The sequence below is a fragment of the Ciona robusta genome, chromosome 8 (genome assembly GCF_009617815.1).
Source record: "Ciona robusta chromosome 8, ASM961781v2".
Classification (NCBI taxonomy): Eukaryota; Metazoa; Chordata; class Ascidiacea; order Phlebobranchia; family Cionidae; genus Ciona; species Ciona robusta.
The window spans coordinates 4,146,346-4,161,374 of record NC_143242.1 but is presented as its reverse complement, the minus strand read 5'-3'; the positions used below and the strand labels follow the sequence as shown (position 1 = coordinate 4,161,374).

Here is a 15,029-nt window from a genome sequence, read left to right as displayed (position 1 = left end):
TATGAAATTCCGTTAAGAAGGCATATTTAAACCCGACTCCGGCTCCGCTCCGGCTCCTGTTTATTTTAATTTTTTACGACTCCGGCTCCGCTCCGGCTAGGCCAAATGTAGCCGAGTCCGGCTCCTGTAGGAGTCCGACTCCGGCTCGTGGACACCTCTAATTACAGTATCTACAATCTTATAAGATGTCGATGCAATAGGTGATTCCCCTAAAACGCAGCTTCTGTTATGAAGTGGGGATTAAAATTTTTCAATTTATTGATTTTTCGATCGATATTTTTTACCGTGATGGATTTTTAAAGGTAAGCAACGCTAGCCTACATGTTAAGATGTTATTTTAACATTGTTTTGCCATAATAATATTGTCCTAACTACTATATAAATAAAGTTCCATTTTAAAAACTTCCACTGTTAATGCATTTCGGTATTTGTATATTCTATGATAATATAATATAGTTTAATTTAAAACCGAAATTATAAAGATTAAATGTAAAGCCAAGTATTTATATATAATATGTTTAGAAAAAATGGTGCTAGTGAAGAATCTCTCCCCCCCCCCTACCTTATTTGCTAACCACTAACCCCTAACTCCTAGGTTAGGGGGTTAGTGGTTATAGGCCATAGGGGTTGGTTGTTATAGGGGTTAGTGGTTAGAAAATAAGGTGGGGGGGAAGATTCTTCCCTAGCACCAAAAAAAACTACTAAAACTATGTTTTTTTTAATATCTAATATCTTTAACTGCCAAAACATCAAATGGTCTATTATGTCAAACTGTCTTCGTAACAGTTAAAATAGACTGTATTTTTATTTTTCATTTCATTTTCCAGTTGTACTCAATTTTCCAAAACCACAATTAAAATGCTGGGAACAAAACCATTCGTTTCAAAAAGTTTCACCCACTTGCGAGGGGTGAATTCAAATGAACAAAGATATCACCATCAACATGACTTCCAGCTTGGTTCAATGCATTGGTTGGCTTCATGGAGACAAGCTGCGGTTTATAAAAGAAGAAGATATACAAGAATGCTGAAGGTAAATGTGGTAGTCGACAAAAAGTGTGTATACAATATTTCTATTCTATGTGGATGAAGTCGTGACACTCAATGCAACAGGAGTTTTCAACATTTTTCGCACAATGTGAAAACAATATGCTCGTGGAATAGGTGCACATTTAAATTTAGCGACCTGCACATTGTGCTTGAAACACGAAAAATGTGCACATTTTTAACGAGCACATTTTTTCTTAGATTGTTTTTTATTAATATCAATATTGCAGATGTTCATTGCAATTGCTCTTCTCTTGACTTGTATGTTCAATCTTAAGTTGCTAATAGACGCAAAGTTAAAATATGAGCAACATAAAGCAATGTTTGTGTATGGTAAGTTGTGATATATTAATATGTGGTTACCAATATTGTAAAGGCAGACATTGCAATTGTATATTCTTTTATAATCTGTATTATTCTTCTGTTTGATTACAATAATAAAGATGTGAGCAAAATAATCAATATATAGAAAAAAAACAGTTTGTACTTTGTAGATTTAAATATTATAATGTTTTTATTTGAAACATAGTTTTTGTATGAATAAAAGATTTTTGCAAAAGTAACGTAGCATTATAGCAGTGCGTTACTTTCACAGCTGTTTAACGCGCAAAACATCAATTATGATGTTGTATTTGAAATTTCTATTTTCACAGACATTGACGTAGACATAGACGACGTAGCATATTTCCATAGAAGCATGCTTGAACAAAAACCAACTGTTGATTCAATTAACTTAGAGGTAAATACTGCTGATAATAGGCACCTAACATGAGTATGTAGGGTATGCTTGTATTTCCTAGAAGCCTAGAAAAGTGCCCTTGTGCAAAATATGCATGAGTGCACCAATACAAATATGTATTCAAGGGTGCATCACAAACTTGTCACACTAAACAGATACATTTTACAAAAACTTGATATTTTGTTTCGTTTTTTTAGCTCAGTTTACTTTTTATGTAAACAGGAGTTCAGCACAACAACTTTAAGGGTTCGCCAATCCAAAAAGGTTAAATGACACTGCCCTAAAATCATTATGATAGGCTATCCTATGTTAAAAATTTGGATGCACATTCCACCTATTAAAGGCAATACCTTGGGCATATGATATGGCCTAAAGGTCACCCTTTTTTTCCAAAAAAAGGTCAACTATGCTGCTGATTCATTGTCCTATTACTCAACACTTTTATTATTTTTATTTTCAGCTTGTTTCAAGTAAAAACCTTGTGTCAGTAAAAGTGAACAACAAGTTAGTTTACGAGGATCAACAGGCTGAAGCTGGGAGAGGAATTCATGTGGTTGTGTTGAACCAAGCTAATGTAAGTGGGAGTGTGGCAGGCTGCATAGTATGTATATTTTGTATAATACTTTGGGGTGAGATGGATACAGTCAACACCTAAATCCCATGTTTGATAATTGTGTTTTTAACAATTAATGAATTAACAAAGTAGTTTCAGAGTAGTGAGGATATGCTTACAGAGTTCCAACGACGACACCTTTAAATGTGGTTCCTAATATTTAAAAAGCTAAGTGTTTGACATAAACAATGTCATGTCATCCTAGATTTTACTAAAAAAAAACCATATTTTACCATGCATTCCCTCCAGGGTGAAATGATGGGATCTCAGGTGTTTGACACCTTTATAGAAGGTCAGGATGAACTGATGATTCAATACTTGAAGGCAATTAATGACGAGAATCGAATGATTGCGTTTGCTGTGAAGGTAATTATGACTATTCTGGTTTTGTTTCTATTCTATGCAGTTAAGACCTTGTAGTGTGACTGTGTGAGGAGACTGATATCCCATGGGACCTGAGATTTAGTTTAATCTCATCTGTTTTTAAATATTTAACAAATTTATCAAATTTTTGAATGAAAGTTTATACAGTGGACCCAAAATAATACCTTGAAATAGTTGCACTGTTTTTAAAGTTTTTAATTCAGTTAAATTGTATTTGGCCAACATTTTTTAACCCTGCTTTTTTTAAACATTTTTAAATGAATAAAATGTTGAAGTACCACTTATAAATTTAGTTTTGGCTTTTGTACAAATTAACACCAACCTGTAAAAATCCAAGTGTTCCTTTATTTTGTTTTTTTTAGGATGAGGCGTCAATGAACTTGGGACGAAAAACTAAAATTTATCTGGAAACACTGGGCAGCAAAATGGTTGGTAGATTGGGTTGGAGAAGTACTTGGGTGATGTTGTGTTATAATAATGGTAAGTTGTGATGTCATAATGGTAAAACAATATGATAAATTGTTTTTATTATAAAATTTTATGGGTTTAATGATAAATGTTATATAAATTGCTGATTAAATTGTGAGTTGTTAATCAATCAAAAAATTAATAGTTTAATAATATATATAATTAATTTATAGTACTGTGGTGGAAGATGTGACACCTTTAGCACATATTATCCAAATATTCTGATCGTATTTTAAACAATTAACACCAGTCTATGGGAGTCGTGAGGAAATGGTTTTATAATTCTTTGAATTTTCTTTGTTGACTACCAAATGTGACAAGAAAATAGAAAAATAGGTGTCCCATCGCCCCCACTCTAATATATATATATTTCCAAATTTTGCTTCATTTGAAACATTTACTCATTCTGCTTAAAATTTGACTTACATCTACACTTGGTTTAGGTCAAAGCTTGTTGGCCATATAGCCGTATAGCCATATGTTAAGTGTTCCGTTGGAACTGGAAGTGTTAAGTTACCAGTATGACACATTCTTGTGACTTGGGCACAAGTATTTTGTAAAGCATTGCTATTAAACTGTATACCATCATGGTACTACCAGTACCATGTCACATTAATTTGTAAAAAACTTTGGCATTTTTAGCATGGTATGGTTCAAATTAGTTTCATTTTAAAATATGGCCAAAACAATGCTTTTTTTAGTTTAATAATTTAAAATTACGCCATAGTGGGGTTTGGTAAACTTGTAATATTAAAATCAGGATTTTGTTTGATTATGCAGTGTATAAACCTATATATGATTTTATAGTTGTTCATTTCAGGGTTGTATAACGTCATAATTCTCAATGCTGAGGTATATCGTTATTACACTGTGCGACATTATAGTATTGAATTGTCAGCTTAATGATGTCATAATAATCATGTGTGTCATCACAATCATAGGTCAACTAATCAATGAAGAAATGAAATCAACAGAAGTTAACAACGAATGGGCACAACCTATTCACATGCATGCTCATGTTAAACCATTGACAGTGAAGGGTAAATTATAATTATATGTGTCATGTATGTTGTTCTGTATAGGCAAGGTCCTATGGAAAGGCATGCCTTGTAATTTAAGCCACAGTTAGCCCATAACCACATAATATACATCATAATACAAATATGCACTACATTTTTTACGTACTATACTAGTTGTAATATATTTAGGGTTAATGGGCAAAGTCTGGCCTAAATCCCAGGTTCTCACGGACCTCACCCATACAGAATAGAATAGCTGTATTACATAACATGGGTACTGTCAAACATACAAGCAAAGCGGAAGTCTATTGTAATTCACATCAACCAATGAGGTTCCTGATGTTTAGCGAATATGAATTTAACTGTATTTTGTCAATGTCAGCCCCAGATATTGTTTAAAAAATATTACACCTATGAATCTATGATTTGAGTATAGACTCAACTGTGTTATAAGAATGTCACACTAAATTTTACTTAAAATTTAAAAACGTGATGTACTTACTATAAGTTAACTATCTAATTAAGTAAGTACATTTTGCACCTACAATTGTTGTAACAACATGTGAAGTTTTGGCCTTTCTTTTAGTAATGAGAAACCAAGTTTAACTTAAACACGTCAGTAAAACCGAAACAATGTAAAATGTAATAATGATAATTGAACTGCCCTAATGTGTTATTTGATAATTGAACTGCCCTAATGTGTTATTTGATAATTGAACTGCCCTAGTCAATGTTATTTGATAATTGAACTGCCCTAGTCAATGTTATTTGGCAATGTAACAAGTGACTTATTAATTACCACTTGGTGACGCTATAGCATGGAAAGGAAAACGTAACATCATAACACAATAATGATTTTCCACACCTTTCTACATTATACAGATTATTCTTCATGCAAGTGGTTGGATTCAATCGAAAGTGATCGTCGTCGAGAGTTTTGTTCACGATACGAGGGATATGGTTCACTATGCGATTGCCAACATCCACAAGAAATTAGTTTTCCCATGAGAAAGTTGGAAAATAATCGAATTTATGACGTTCCTGTTGCTGTAATTGCCAGTAATCGACCACAATATTTGTACAGGTAATATGTGGTGTTGGTGTTTTATTCTGTAAGGTTGAAGTCTTTAAAAAGGCACAACTGAGAAATGGAATATAGATATATTATCAAATTGAGACAGCACTTAGGGACAGGGTGCTACCATCTCTTCACTGAGGCAATTAATAAACACCTAATAATACAGATTCTATCCTAAAAGGATGAGGTCTTAAGTAAAGTACACCTGGGACCTGGGATGTAGGTTTATTAGCCCAGTACCCCAAATACTAAAGGGTGCTACTATCTATACACCACTGAGACACAATCGCTAATAAATATACTATTCTATAAGAATGGGGTTTTCAGTGAGGTAAAACTGAGACCTAGGATGTAGGTCTACTACCCCAGTACCCCAACACCCAGGGTGCTACCATCAAAACCCCACTGGGGTACTTTATATACACTCAATATATATACTGCTTTATTGCTCATGGTAAAAAACTCCTGTAAAAAAAATAACTTTTGTTACGGCCAGTAAATGATATCTTTTTTACGAATGTTGATTTTATTTTTGACAGGATGTTAAGATCGTTGTTACAAGCAGATGGTGTGAACAAAAACAACATCATTGTGTTTATTGATGGTCATTTTGAGGTAAGATGTTTGTTTCTACTTATGCTTCAAATCGACCTAAAAATATCAGCATAGCGTTTTTTATTCATTAAGACTTTAACCATGTATGTTTACTTACACTTTTTGTTAAGTTACTAAAATCAAACTTAAAATAAATTGAAATTAGATTATGGTTTTTGACCCCTGTACTTTACTACTTTTTTAATAATTAAAAGAAAGAAAAGTAGTGTGTATTAGAAAAAAAACACATAACTCCACCTTTTTCAGGAAATACTGGAAAATTATATATTTTACAAAAAAAATGCAAAACATGATTGAATCTCAAAATTTAAAGTCTGGAGCTTTTTAACTAAATAATGAAATATAATACAGTTAAGTTCTTCTAATTAAACTCCAATTAATTTACCCTATCTTTCCCCTAGGAAACAATGGAAGTGTCCCGCTTGTTCGGGGTTAAGGGGATTTACCACACCCCATCTGGGGTAAAAAGTTCGCGGATATCCCAACATTATCGATCTAGTTTATCCGCGACCTTTGATCTCAACCCTGATGCAGAGTTTATGATCATTATTGAGGAAGATCTTGATGTTGCTCCCGATTTCTTCAGGTTGGATGTTGGTGCTTTTTCTAATTAAACTAATTTTTTCATAACGCCTTTATGGGTTGTCTATGTTGTCAGCCATATACTATAAATACAATAAAAATATTTACTCGCAAAGTTGTAGGGTTTTCTAAGTTATCAGCCATATATTACTAACCCTAAGTACTATAAAAATCACCCAAAAAGTTATATAGATTTGTAACTTGTAAGCAGGCACCAGATGTATGAAACAGAACACCCGTGTTATAAATGCTGTCGTTTTCCAGCCACCCCAGGTTATATAAGGTATAGATTCATTTAAATACTGAAAGTTGATTTTTTATTCCAGCTACTTCAACCAGGTGTTTCCACTTTTTCAATCCGATGATTCAATATATTGCGTGTCTGCATGGAATGACCATGTAAGTTGATTGTATTTCAATCTTTGTTTATTGATTTTGGTGTTTTTACTTATTTCATTACTTTATTTTAATTATTGTTGTTCATTTTTTTTTATTCCTTCCTTGTATATTTATATCTTCTTTTTTCTTTCTCTCCTAACTTTTTTCTTTTTTTCCCTTTCTCTCCTTTTTCATTCTCTTCTTTTCTTCTCTCTTCCACTACCACCACTCACCCCAACCACCCCCTACACAGGGCTACCATCACTCAAGCGAAGACAACAGTTTACTTTACCGTGTTGAATCCATGCCAGGGTTAGGATGGATGCTAAGAAGGTCATTATTTGTCGAGGAACTTGAACCGAACTGGCCCGGACCAGAAAAGGTTGAAATATTTTTGTCGTTTTATCTTTTACAAAAAATATATTTTTTTAGTTTTATTTTTTTACTCTTATTAGCTACAAAATGATTACTGCCACATTTTGTTGTATTTTTATCCAAATCTGGGGTGATATTGTTAAAATAGAGTTACACAGGTCACAGTCTCATAGTCATTATTTAGATTATGCAGGAAACCTTATTGATTATTGTGGCAAATACTGTATAATTTGGTTTTGCTTGTTAGTATAGACACCTGACAGTAGGGTAAATGCTTATTTCATGTAAACTGCAAGTTAAAACATAAATTGACACCCTTGTTTTAAAAAAGTGACATATCACCCTAGATACCCTTAACACACCTATGGCCCTCCACCTTGTAAAAAAGGCCATGAAAAAGCTGTTATGCAAAACGTTTTTCTTCACATTAATATCTTAGCCATGGGACTGGGACATGTGGATGCGACATCCAGAAATACGAAGAGGAAGAGAATGCATCATCCCTGATGTGTCGAGGACTTTTCATTTCGGAACATCGGGAGTAAATATGAACAATTACTTTCATCGACTTTATTTTCAAAATCATCGAATTAATGAAGAAAGAAATGTCAAGCTAAAAGTGAGTTTTAGATTTTTTTCTTCAATTTAAAAAAAATTAAATTTAATGTTTGCTTAAACATGTTTATATAAGTGACTGCTTACACCCTGTACCTGCTCAAAACTATATAGCGTACCATATGTATATATAGTAGCGTGGGGGAAGATGGGACACCTTTTCGTTTAGTTTTCTCTTTCCATTTGGTTGTAAACAAAAAACATTCAATGAATTGTAAAACCGTATCTTCACGACTTCCATAGACCGTTGTTAATTGTTTAAAACACGATCCAGCTATTTGGATATTATGTGTTAAAGGTGTCCCGTCTTTCCCCACTCTACTATACACTTTTTATTAATGTAGTCTTTTATTACTATTGTGAATAATAAACGTATTAACTTTTATTTGTCTCTGCGATTATGCTAGCGATGACTAAACAACATTTCAAACGAAAAGATAGGTAATAGCAACTAAACAACAGTTGTTAAAACATGCTTACAGTTAAAAACATATTTATATTTGATTGGAAGAAAATAAGCGAAAATGTAGTAAACCTGTTTTTTCCACAGAATGTTTCACTTTTATCAAAAGATAATTACGAAGTTTTAATGCACAAGCTTATTATGAGGTCGTCGTTACTTGACCACACGAGGTCACCATGCGATGATGATTTCGTCTCACCAGCATCACCTAGTGGTCAATCGTATGTCGGTTTTTTTAAGTAAGTAAAATGTTGACTTTGTTTTTTTTTCTTAAATTATTACAAAAATCGATTTTTTTTTTTCTTTTTACATTATTACGGCAACCTACATATCTTTATTTCTTCTTGTTTATCTTAAGAATTATTGCTGTTGGTTAAGTCAATTTGGGTTCATATTTAAAGTCAATTGGGGCATATATTTTGTCCCTAGTAGTATGTTATTAGACTATAGTATCATTATTTGGAAAAACACGACCATTTTATGTGGTGGCTTCATACACCTATTGCCTGCAAGGTCCAAATATAAATATATTAAAACTATGAAGATTCCCACATAGATTAGAAATAAGTTACAACTATGCAAGTTTACCATGTTTGTATAAGTTAAAACTATTTTCACTTGTATTCCATATCATTATCATGCTTGCATATAGTACTAACCTTGACGTACAAACTACTTTGGCAACTAAAACTTTATTTCTTTCCAGAATGGATGACGCAAACCAAATGACGGATTTTCTTGCGATTTTAAAATGTTTAAAACTTTGGGATTTAGACGCACGAGGCTTACATAAAAGTTCGTTTCGGACGTTTGTTAATCATAGACATCTTATATTTGTGGGTTATCCTGCGTCACCGTATAGCTTATATAAACCTGTGGGATTGGAACTACTAAAAGTTGCTACAGATAAGAACAGATGATACGAAAGGTACTGTGTATGTTGTTAATATTATAGATATCAATTTTACTGAGTTAATTAGTCAATTTTTAAGTACATCATATATTGCTTGCCATCTAGTTTTTAAGTCTGTAGAATTTTTTTGCCAAAATTTAAAAAGGATGAAATTTTCTTAATATCTGCGTGAATTCTGCATTTTTTAGTGGAGAAAGAAAAAGTTTAAATTTCAAAAAATTTAACTTCAATCATTTAATGACAAATTTAAAATAGATTAATTAAACAAAATTATTTTTTTCTGGATTTTACTCTTTTATAAACTAACACACATAAACCAGAACTTCATATTTTGCACCAAATTATTGCTGTCTTTTTGTTATTATTCTTCTTCTTGTTTTTCTTCTTGTTACTGAATTGCCAAGTGAATCTGCTTGTTGCTACTTATGTGTTACTTAAAGTGCTTTCTGCAATTTTCAGTTTTACCTTGATGGGTGTGAACTTTACAGATCAAACTATGTTATTTATTTTTTTAACTTTTTGCAACATACTCGTTTTTTTGCAAAAAATCATCTCGCAATTTTTTGACCGATTTTTTCGATAAAAATTTTTTTTGTGTAAATTTTTTTTTGGTATTTTTCTGAACAATATTATGCTATATGTGGTACATCATAACAATGTTGTGTTAACGATCCCCAGATGAACTTTTATTTAGAATTGGTGATTTTAACCCAGCGGTTCAATTTTTGAACCATGTTTTAATCTAAGTGTTTAAACACCATTTATTTATTACACAATAACTTTAAATGTGTTAACACAACTGTATAATTTTTGCATAGGCATTAAAAGGCTCATAAAATAACAGTAAAACCAACCATTATATAGGATTCTTATATTTTATAATTCTTAAAAAAGCGTTTTTCTGAAACGGTCACATGACACGACTGCTTCGTGCAATCCTTATACACACAACTATCCATGCTTTATGGTTCTTTCTTTATCTTTAAATAAAAGTGAAGGTTTCATATTTGTGTTATTTCCTCGTGTCCGCTGCCAAGCTCACTGTTTTTTTTTAATGAGTAATACTTATAACACGGATGTATTGTTTCAAATACTCATGCTCACCGCCACGTTTTTTACGACTTTTTAAAGTCTAAAACTATTAATCACTGCCGCTGCAACAATTGCCGCCAAAAGTTTTTGTCTAAAGACATACCCAAAACAGAATCATAGAAATAATGAATGCAAAAGACCTTAACAAGGTATGAAAATCACCTGCTTGAAAACTTAAAACTGTTTGAAATCTGCCAAGAATTTAACCCAGTGTCCAATATCAATTAATAAACCCTGTAATCAACTAAGTTCATGCCCTTGAACGTTATAATTAATATCAAAGCACTTTGTTCTAATTGGCGCGTATTCACCACAAATACAAAGTGGCTAGCGCGCCTGCCTCCAGCTCAGAGTTGACGGTTCGAGGCTCGACGCTGCCACCAATATATGTTTTCTTGAAAAAGTCACTTAACGGCAATTGCTCTATAGTGGTCACTAATGGGCTGTCTAAACTGGTAGGCATACAAAAAAAACATTAATATGCACGACGTGTAAAACACAGAACACCCGCATTTTAACGACCGTCGTTGCCATCAAGGATAAATAAGTTATTTAAACAGCTAGATGACGCTATGGAGCACCTTGTTTTATTACGAAACAATACACCTGTGCAGTAGACAATGAAGCACCTTGTGACGTCATAAGGAACTTTCGAACAAATCGCTCTTTGATTCGCGAGGATTCATAAACTTGTTTGTGACCAAACAACGCTTATCTTCCTCGCGCGAAACAAACATAAAATGTCAAAATTGGGTTTTCGCGCTTGGAGCGAAACACGTAATAATACGGACATTCCAAGAATAATCCGCGTATTATAAAAAAAAATACTTCAACATTTTTTTACAACTTAGATAACTTGGATAAAATCAAACAAATAAAAAATGGAATTAACTTAATTAAAAGTGACGTCGAAACCACGTGACACAAATCACAATAAACATATTCATCCGCCAGCGGGTTGCCAACGTCGAACAATACTTCCATTGTTATCGTCTGTGACGTTATAGGCCATCGTTTTCGCGACCGGAAAGCAATTTTTAGAAAATTAAAAAAAACATTTTTTTGGTTATTTTCCCTCATTCGATCTTTGACAATGGGGCATGACGTCACAATCGGCTTGATCGCTGCCGGCCCAATAGCGACCGTAGTTGGTGCAGCGGCATCGACGGCAGCCATTGTCTATTAGAACTGTTTGTCCTGAAGGAATGACACGACCACCGGCAAAGCAGTTGGGACCTGGGAACAGATTAATTGGACATACAGCAGAATGTGGGGAGACGTGACACCTTTACCACATAATATTCAAACATTCTGATCGTATTTTAAACAATTAACAACGGTCGTGAGAAACGGTTTTAAAATTCTTTGAAACTATTTGGTTTATTACCAATTATAGGACGAGAAAATAGAATGAAAAGGTGTCCCATCTTCCCCCACCCTACTATAAATTTTGATTCATTTCTTCGAATGCGATTATAAAGATTAAATAAATTATACCAAATAGAACATATAAATAACAGCGCAGATAAAAGTCGATATAAAATGACTTCTAAACCTAAATACAATGAGTATTGATTAATTAAAATGAATTAATATGTAACCGAAAGAAAAAGTGAGTATAAAGATAAATATTTGTTACTGCACGGCCTACTAAAGATATCTCTAGTAGGCCGTGGTTCCTGGGACTGGATTCGAACCTATTGACCTTTTGGTCTTTAACAGTTGTAAGAATGTATGGCCGCTCAAAATTAGCGCAATGAAAAATTTCACGCGGCGTCTTTTAATTATTGCTGCAAACTCGCGTTCGGTTTAGTCTTAGTTTGCTACCAAATAGCCAATGAACGCTTGTCGCGAATGAAGAAGTAGCAACGTCTTGTGTTTATGTAAACTGAGATTAGTCCGGTTTTAGTTTATGTTTTAGGATGAAAGTAACAGTTCTTTATATATAGTTTATACTTCGTTATATTCTTGGCTTATTCCAGATATTTAAGGCAAATAGAAACTGAATTGTATGTAAACGATAGGTGTAGCGATCGCATTTTATAAAGAAATATTTAGTAAAGTAGTTTAGGGTAAAATGGATTCTTTTTCATTCTATTTTCTCGTTCCTAAAGGCACTAACCAAATAATATTCAAATAATTATTAAACCATATCCTGGCGACTCCCATAGACCGTTGTTAATTGTTTAAATCACGATTAAGATATGTGAACATTATGTGCTGAAGGTGTCCCATCTTTACCCACAGTACTGCTTTACACTAGTTCAGATTTCAGGCGGAAGCAATTCAATTTAATGCAATTTGAGTTTGAAACGTCTGCCAATTATCGAAACGCCGTTCCAGAGGCCCGAGAAATCGTTCAGTTGTGAAAGATGGGACGCCTTTTCATTCTATTTTCTCGTACATTTTGGTAGTAAACAAAGAACATTCAAAGCATTATAAAACATTGTCCTCGCGACTTTCATAGACCGTTGTTAATTGTTCAAAACACGATCAGGATATTTATATATTTTGTGCTAAAGGTGTCCATCTTCCCCCACCCCACATCTTCCCCCACCCCACTATATTATGTGCTAAAACTGTCCCATCTCAGCACCCCACAGTACTGCATGATCTTTGCTATCGCTTTTAAAAAGATAAATATTATCATTAACATAACGTTTTTACAGATATAACGTTCTACTATGCATACATTAAGCAGTGTTTCCAAACATATTTTACCTTCCGGACATACTGGGCAGCACTGGTCAGGAAGCCTAATAGAATCAATGCACGGGGGAGGTTCGCAATCAGCCACACTACAGTAAGCCCTTCCGTTGGTTTCGCATTTACATAAACGGCAAGGAGAAGTCTGTATGGTAAGTAGGTGTTACTGGTATGTAGGATATATATAGGCCTATTAGGGTGGGGGAAATGGGACACCTTTTCATTCTATTTTCTTGGCCCACTTGGTAGTAAACAAAGAATATTTAAAGAATTATAAAACCGTATCCTTACAACTCCTATATACCGTTGTTAATTGTTAAAAATGCGATCATGATACTTGGACTAAAGTGTCCCGTCTTCCCCTACTAAAGTGTCCCGTCTTCCCCTACTACTAAAGTGTCCCGTCTTCCCCCTAATGTGCTAAAGTGTCCCGTCTTCCCCTACCCTACTATATTACTCGTGCCAGAAAAATCTGACACATACTCACATTAAAATATTCCCCAACATGATAAGTCCTGTTGTTTTCATCGCATCCCTCCCTTACACACTGCACACAACACTCCCCTGCGTGTCTTGCGACTTCAATACAGCTCTCAGATAACTCTGGGCATCTCGTCACTGAGCATTGCGGCCCTGTAGAAGCACATAGACACCTCTCGCATGGATCCGATTCCCTTGTGAACATTTCTCCCACCGAAAAAATCCGATCTCCGTCCGAACAATCCCGATCGTGACGCGAGGATATTTCGGCCAAAGCTCCAGCTATGACTCGCCGACCAAACTTCAAATGCTGTGACGTCCTGCGTGTCAGATACTCGAGTTCTGACAACGACAGCGAACGATTTCTTCCGTTTTGAACCGATGAATGAAGTCTATAGCGTTGTGTGTTCGGTCTTGTGTTATTCCTCACCGGCCCACATTGCGCAAAATGCGAAACACTAAGCAGATAAAAACCAAACACTAACCCGGCTTTCAATACGTCACCCATAATAACCTGCAACGTAAATAAGAAATATAGAATGAGTTGTTAATTATAAGTATACTGAAATTTTAAAGGAATTTATTGAAAACGTAAAAAAGCTGGTTGTTTGCATTTGAAGAACTCGCTGGTAAAACTGTACTCGTATATATTTTGTTTGTTTCGCTACTAAATAGGTCTACCTAACTACATAACATCTGCTTAAACTTTTGTTCTTATATTTAAAATAGAGATAGGGAGATCATTGAATTGCAACACGTAACATGAAATATGTTACTTTCCTTCCAATTCGTATTACATATACAACTTTGCAGAATTCTGACCTATTTCTGGATATTTTTAGTCGAACCGTCAACAATGAAAGCGATCTTCGTTGAGGAACCTCTCGTTCAATGACCCGAAACTTTGCAAATAACTGGCTGGTTGATTGCCGCCTGTCAAGGTGACGAGCCTGCAAACTTCTTATCTAGCTTGACCTAAAACTGTCTTTTTACAACGCACTTCAACTTGTACTAACAAGGTATTATAATCTACACATTTTCGAAATTATAGCACAAAATAAAGTATAGTTTTTATGTAATATTTAGTCTACCCCCCACATATATCTTTATACAAAGGGTCTCAAAATTGCACCTCTCAATTGTATAATGCTACTAAATTATTCCAAAACATAAATATGGACTTATTTTCTGTTATCCGTAAAGTTACATACGTGGTGACTCATATACGCAGGCCCGAAACAGAACATTCGTGTTATAACGACTGTTGCTAACCCGCTACGCGAGGATAACCAATTTAAATTCAGTCAATCAACATAATTGTTCTGTTCACAACACCTTTCTCTTCCTATGTATAAGCTTCTACATCAAATAACATTGCTGTTAAATCTACTTAACAGATTACCATTACAACTGTAATAACTAAACTAAATTACATAGCAAGTTACCGGCGTTAGTTCTAAACT

The 15,029-nt window shown here is 34.1% G+C and overlaps 2 protein-coding genes across 2 annotated transcripts; one reads left to right on the top strand and one right to left on the bottom strand.

Moving 5' to 3' along the window:
* The first annotated feature begins 150 nt into the window (after nt 1-150).
* LOC149732474 (protein O-linked-mannose beta-1,2-N-acetylglucosaminyltransferase 1-like) lies at nt 151-10,294 on the top strand. Its single transcript, XM_089882394.1, has 16 exons — nt 151-302; nt 828-1,032; nt 1,277-1,379; nt 1,700-1,785; nt 2,246-2,359; nt 2,648-2,764; nt 3,145-3,262; nt 4,192-4,290; nt 5,152-5,353; nt 5,887-5,962; nt 6,364-6,548; nt 6,871-6,943; nt 7,176-7,304; nt 7,737-7,916; nt 8,463-8,614; nt 9,082-10,294. The coding sequence occupies exons 2-16, from the start codon at nt 859-861 to the stop codon at nt 9,293-9,295; spliced, it is 2,022 nt and encodes a 673-aa protein (XP_089738520.1). The 5' UTR covers nt 151-302; nt 828-858; the 3' UTR covers nt 9,296-10,294.
* Nucleotides 10,295-10,945: 651 nt separating this feature from the next.
* Nucleotides 10,946-14,106, bottom strand: LOC149732473 (von Willebrand factor C domain-containing protein 2-like). The gene is made up of 3 exons (XM_089882416.1): nt 13,574-14,106; nt 13,102-13,231; nt 10,946-11,616 (listed from the first exon to the last, which is right to left on the bottom strand). The coding sequence occupies exons 1-3, from the start codon at nt 14,072-14,074 to the stop codon at nt 11,447-11,449; spliced, it is 801 nt and encodes a 266-aa protein (XP_089738542.1). The 5' UTR covers nt 14,075-14,106; the 3' UTR covers nt 10,946-11,446.
* Nucleotides 14,107-15,029: the final 923 nt, after the last annotated feature.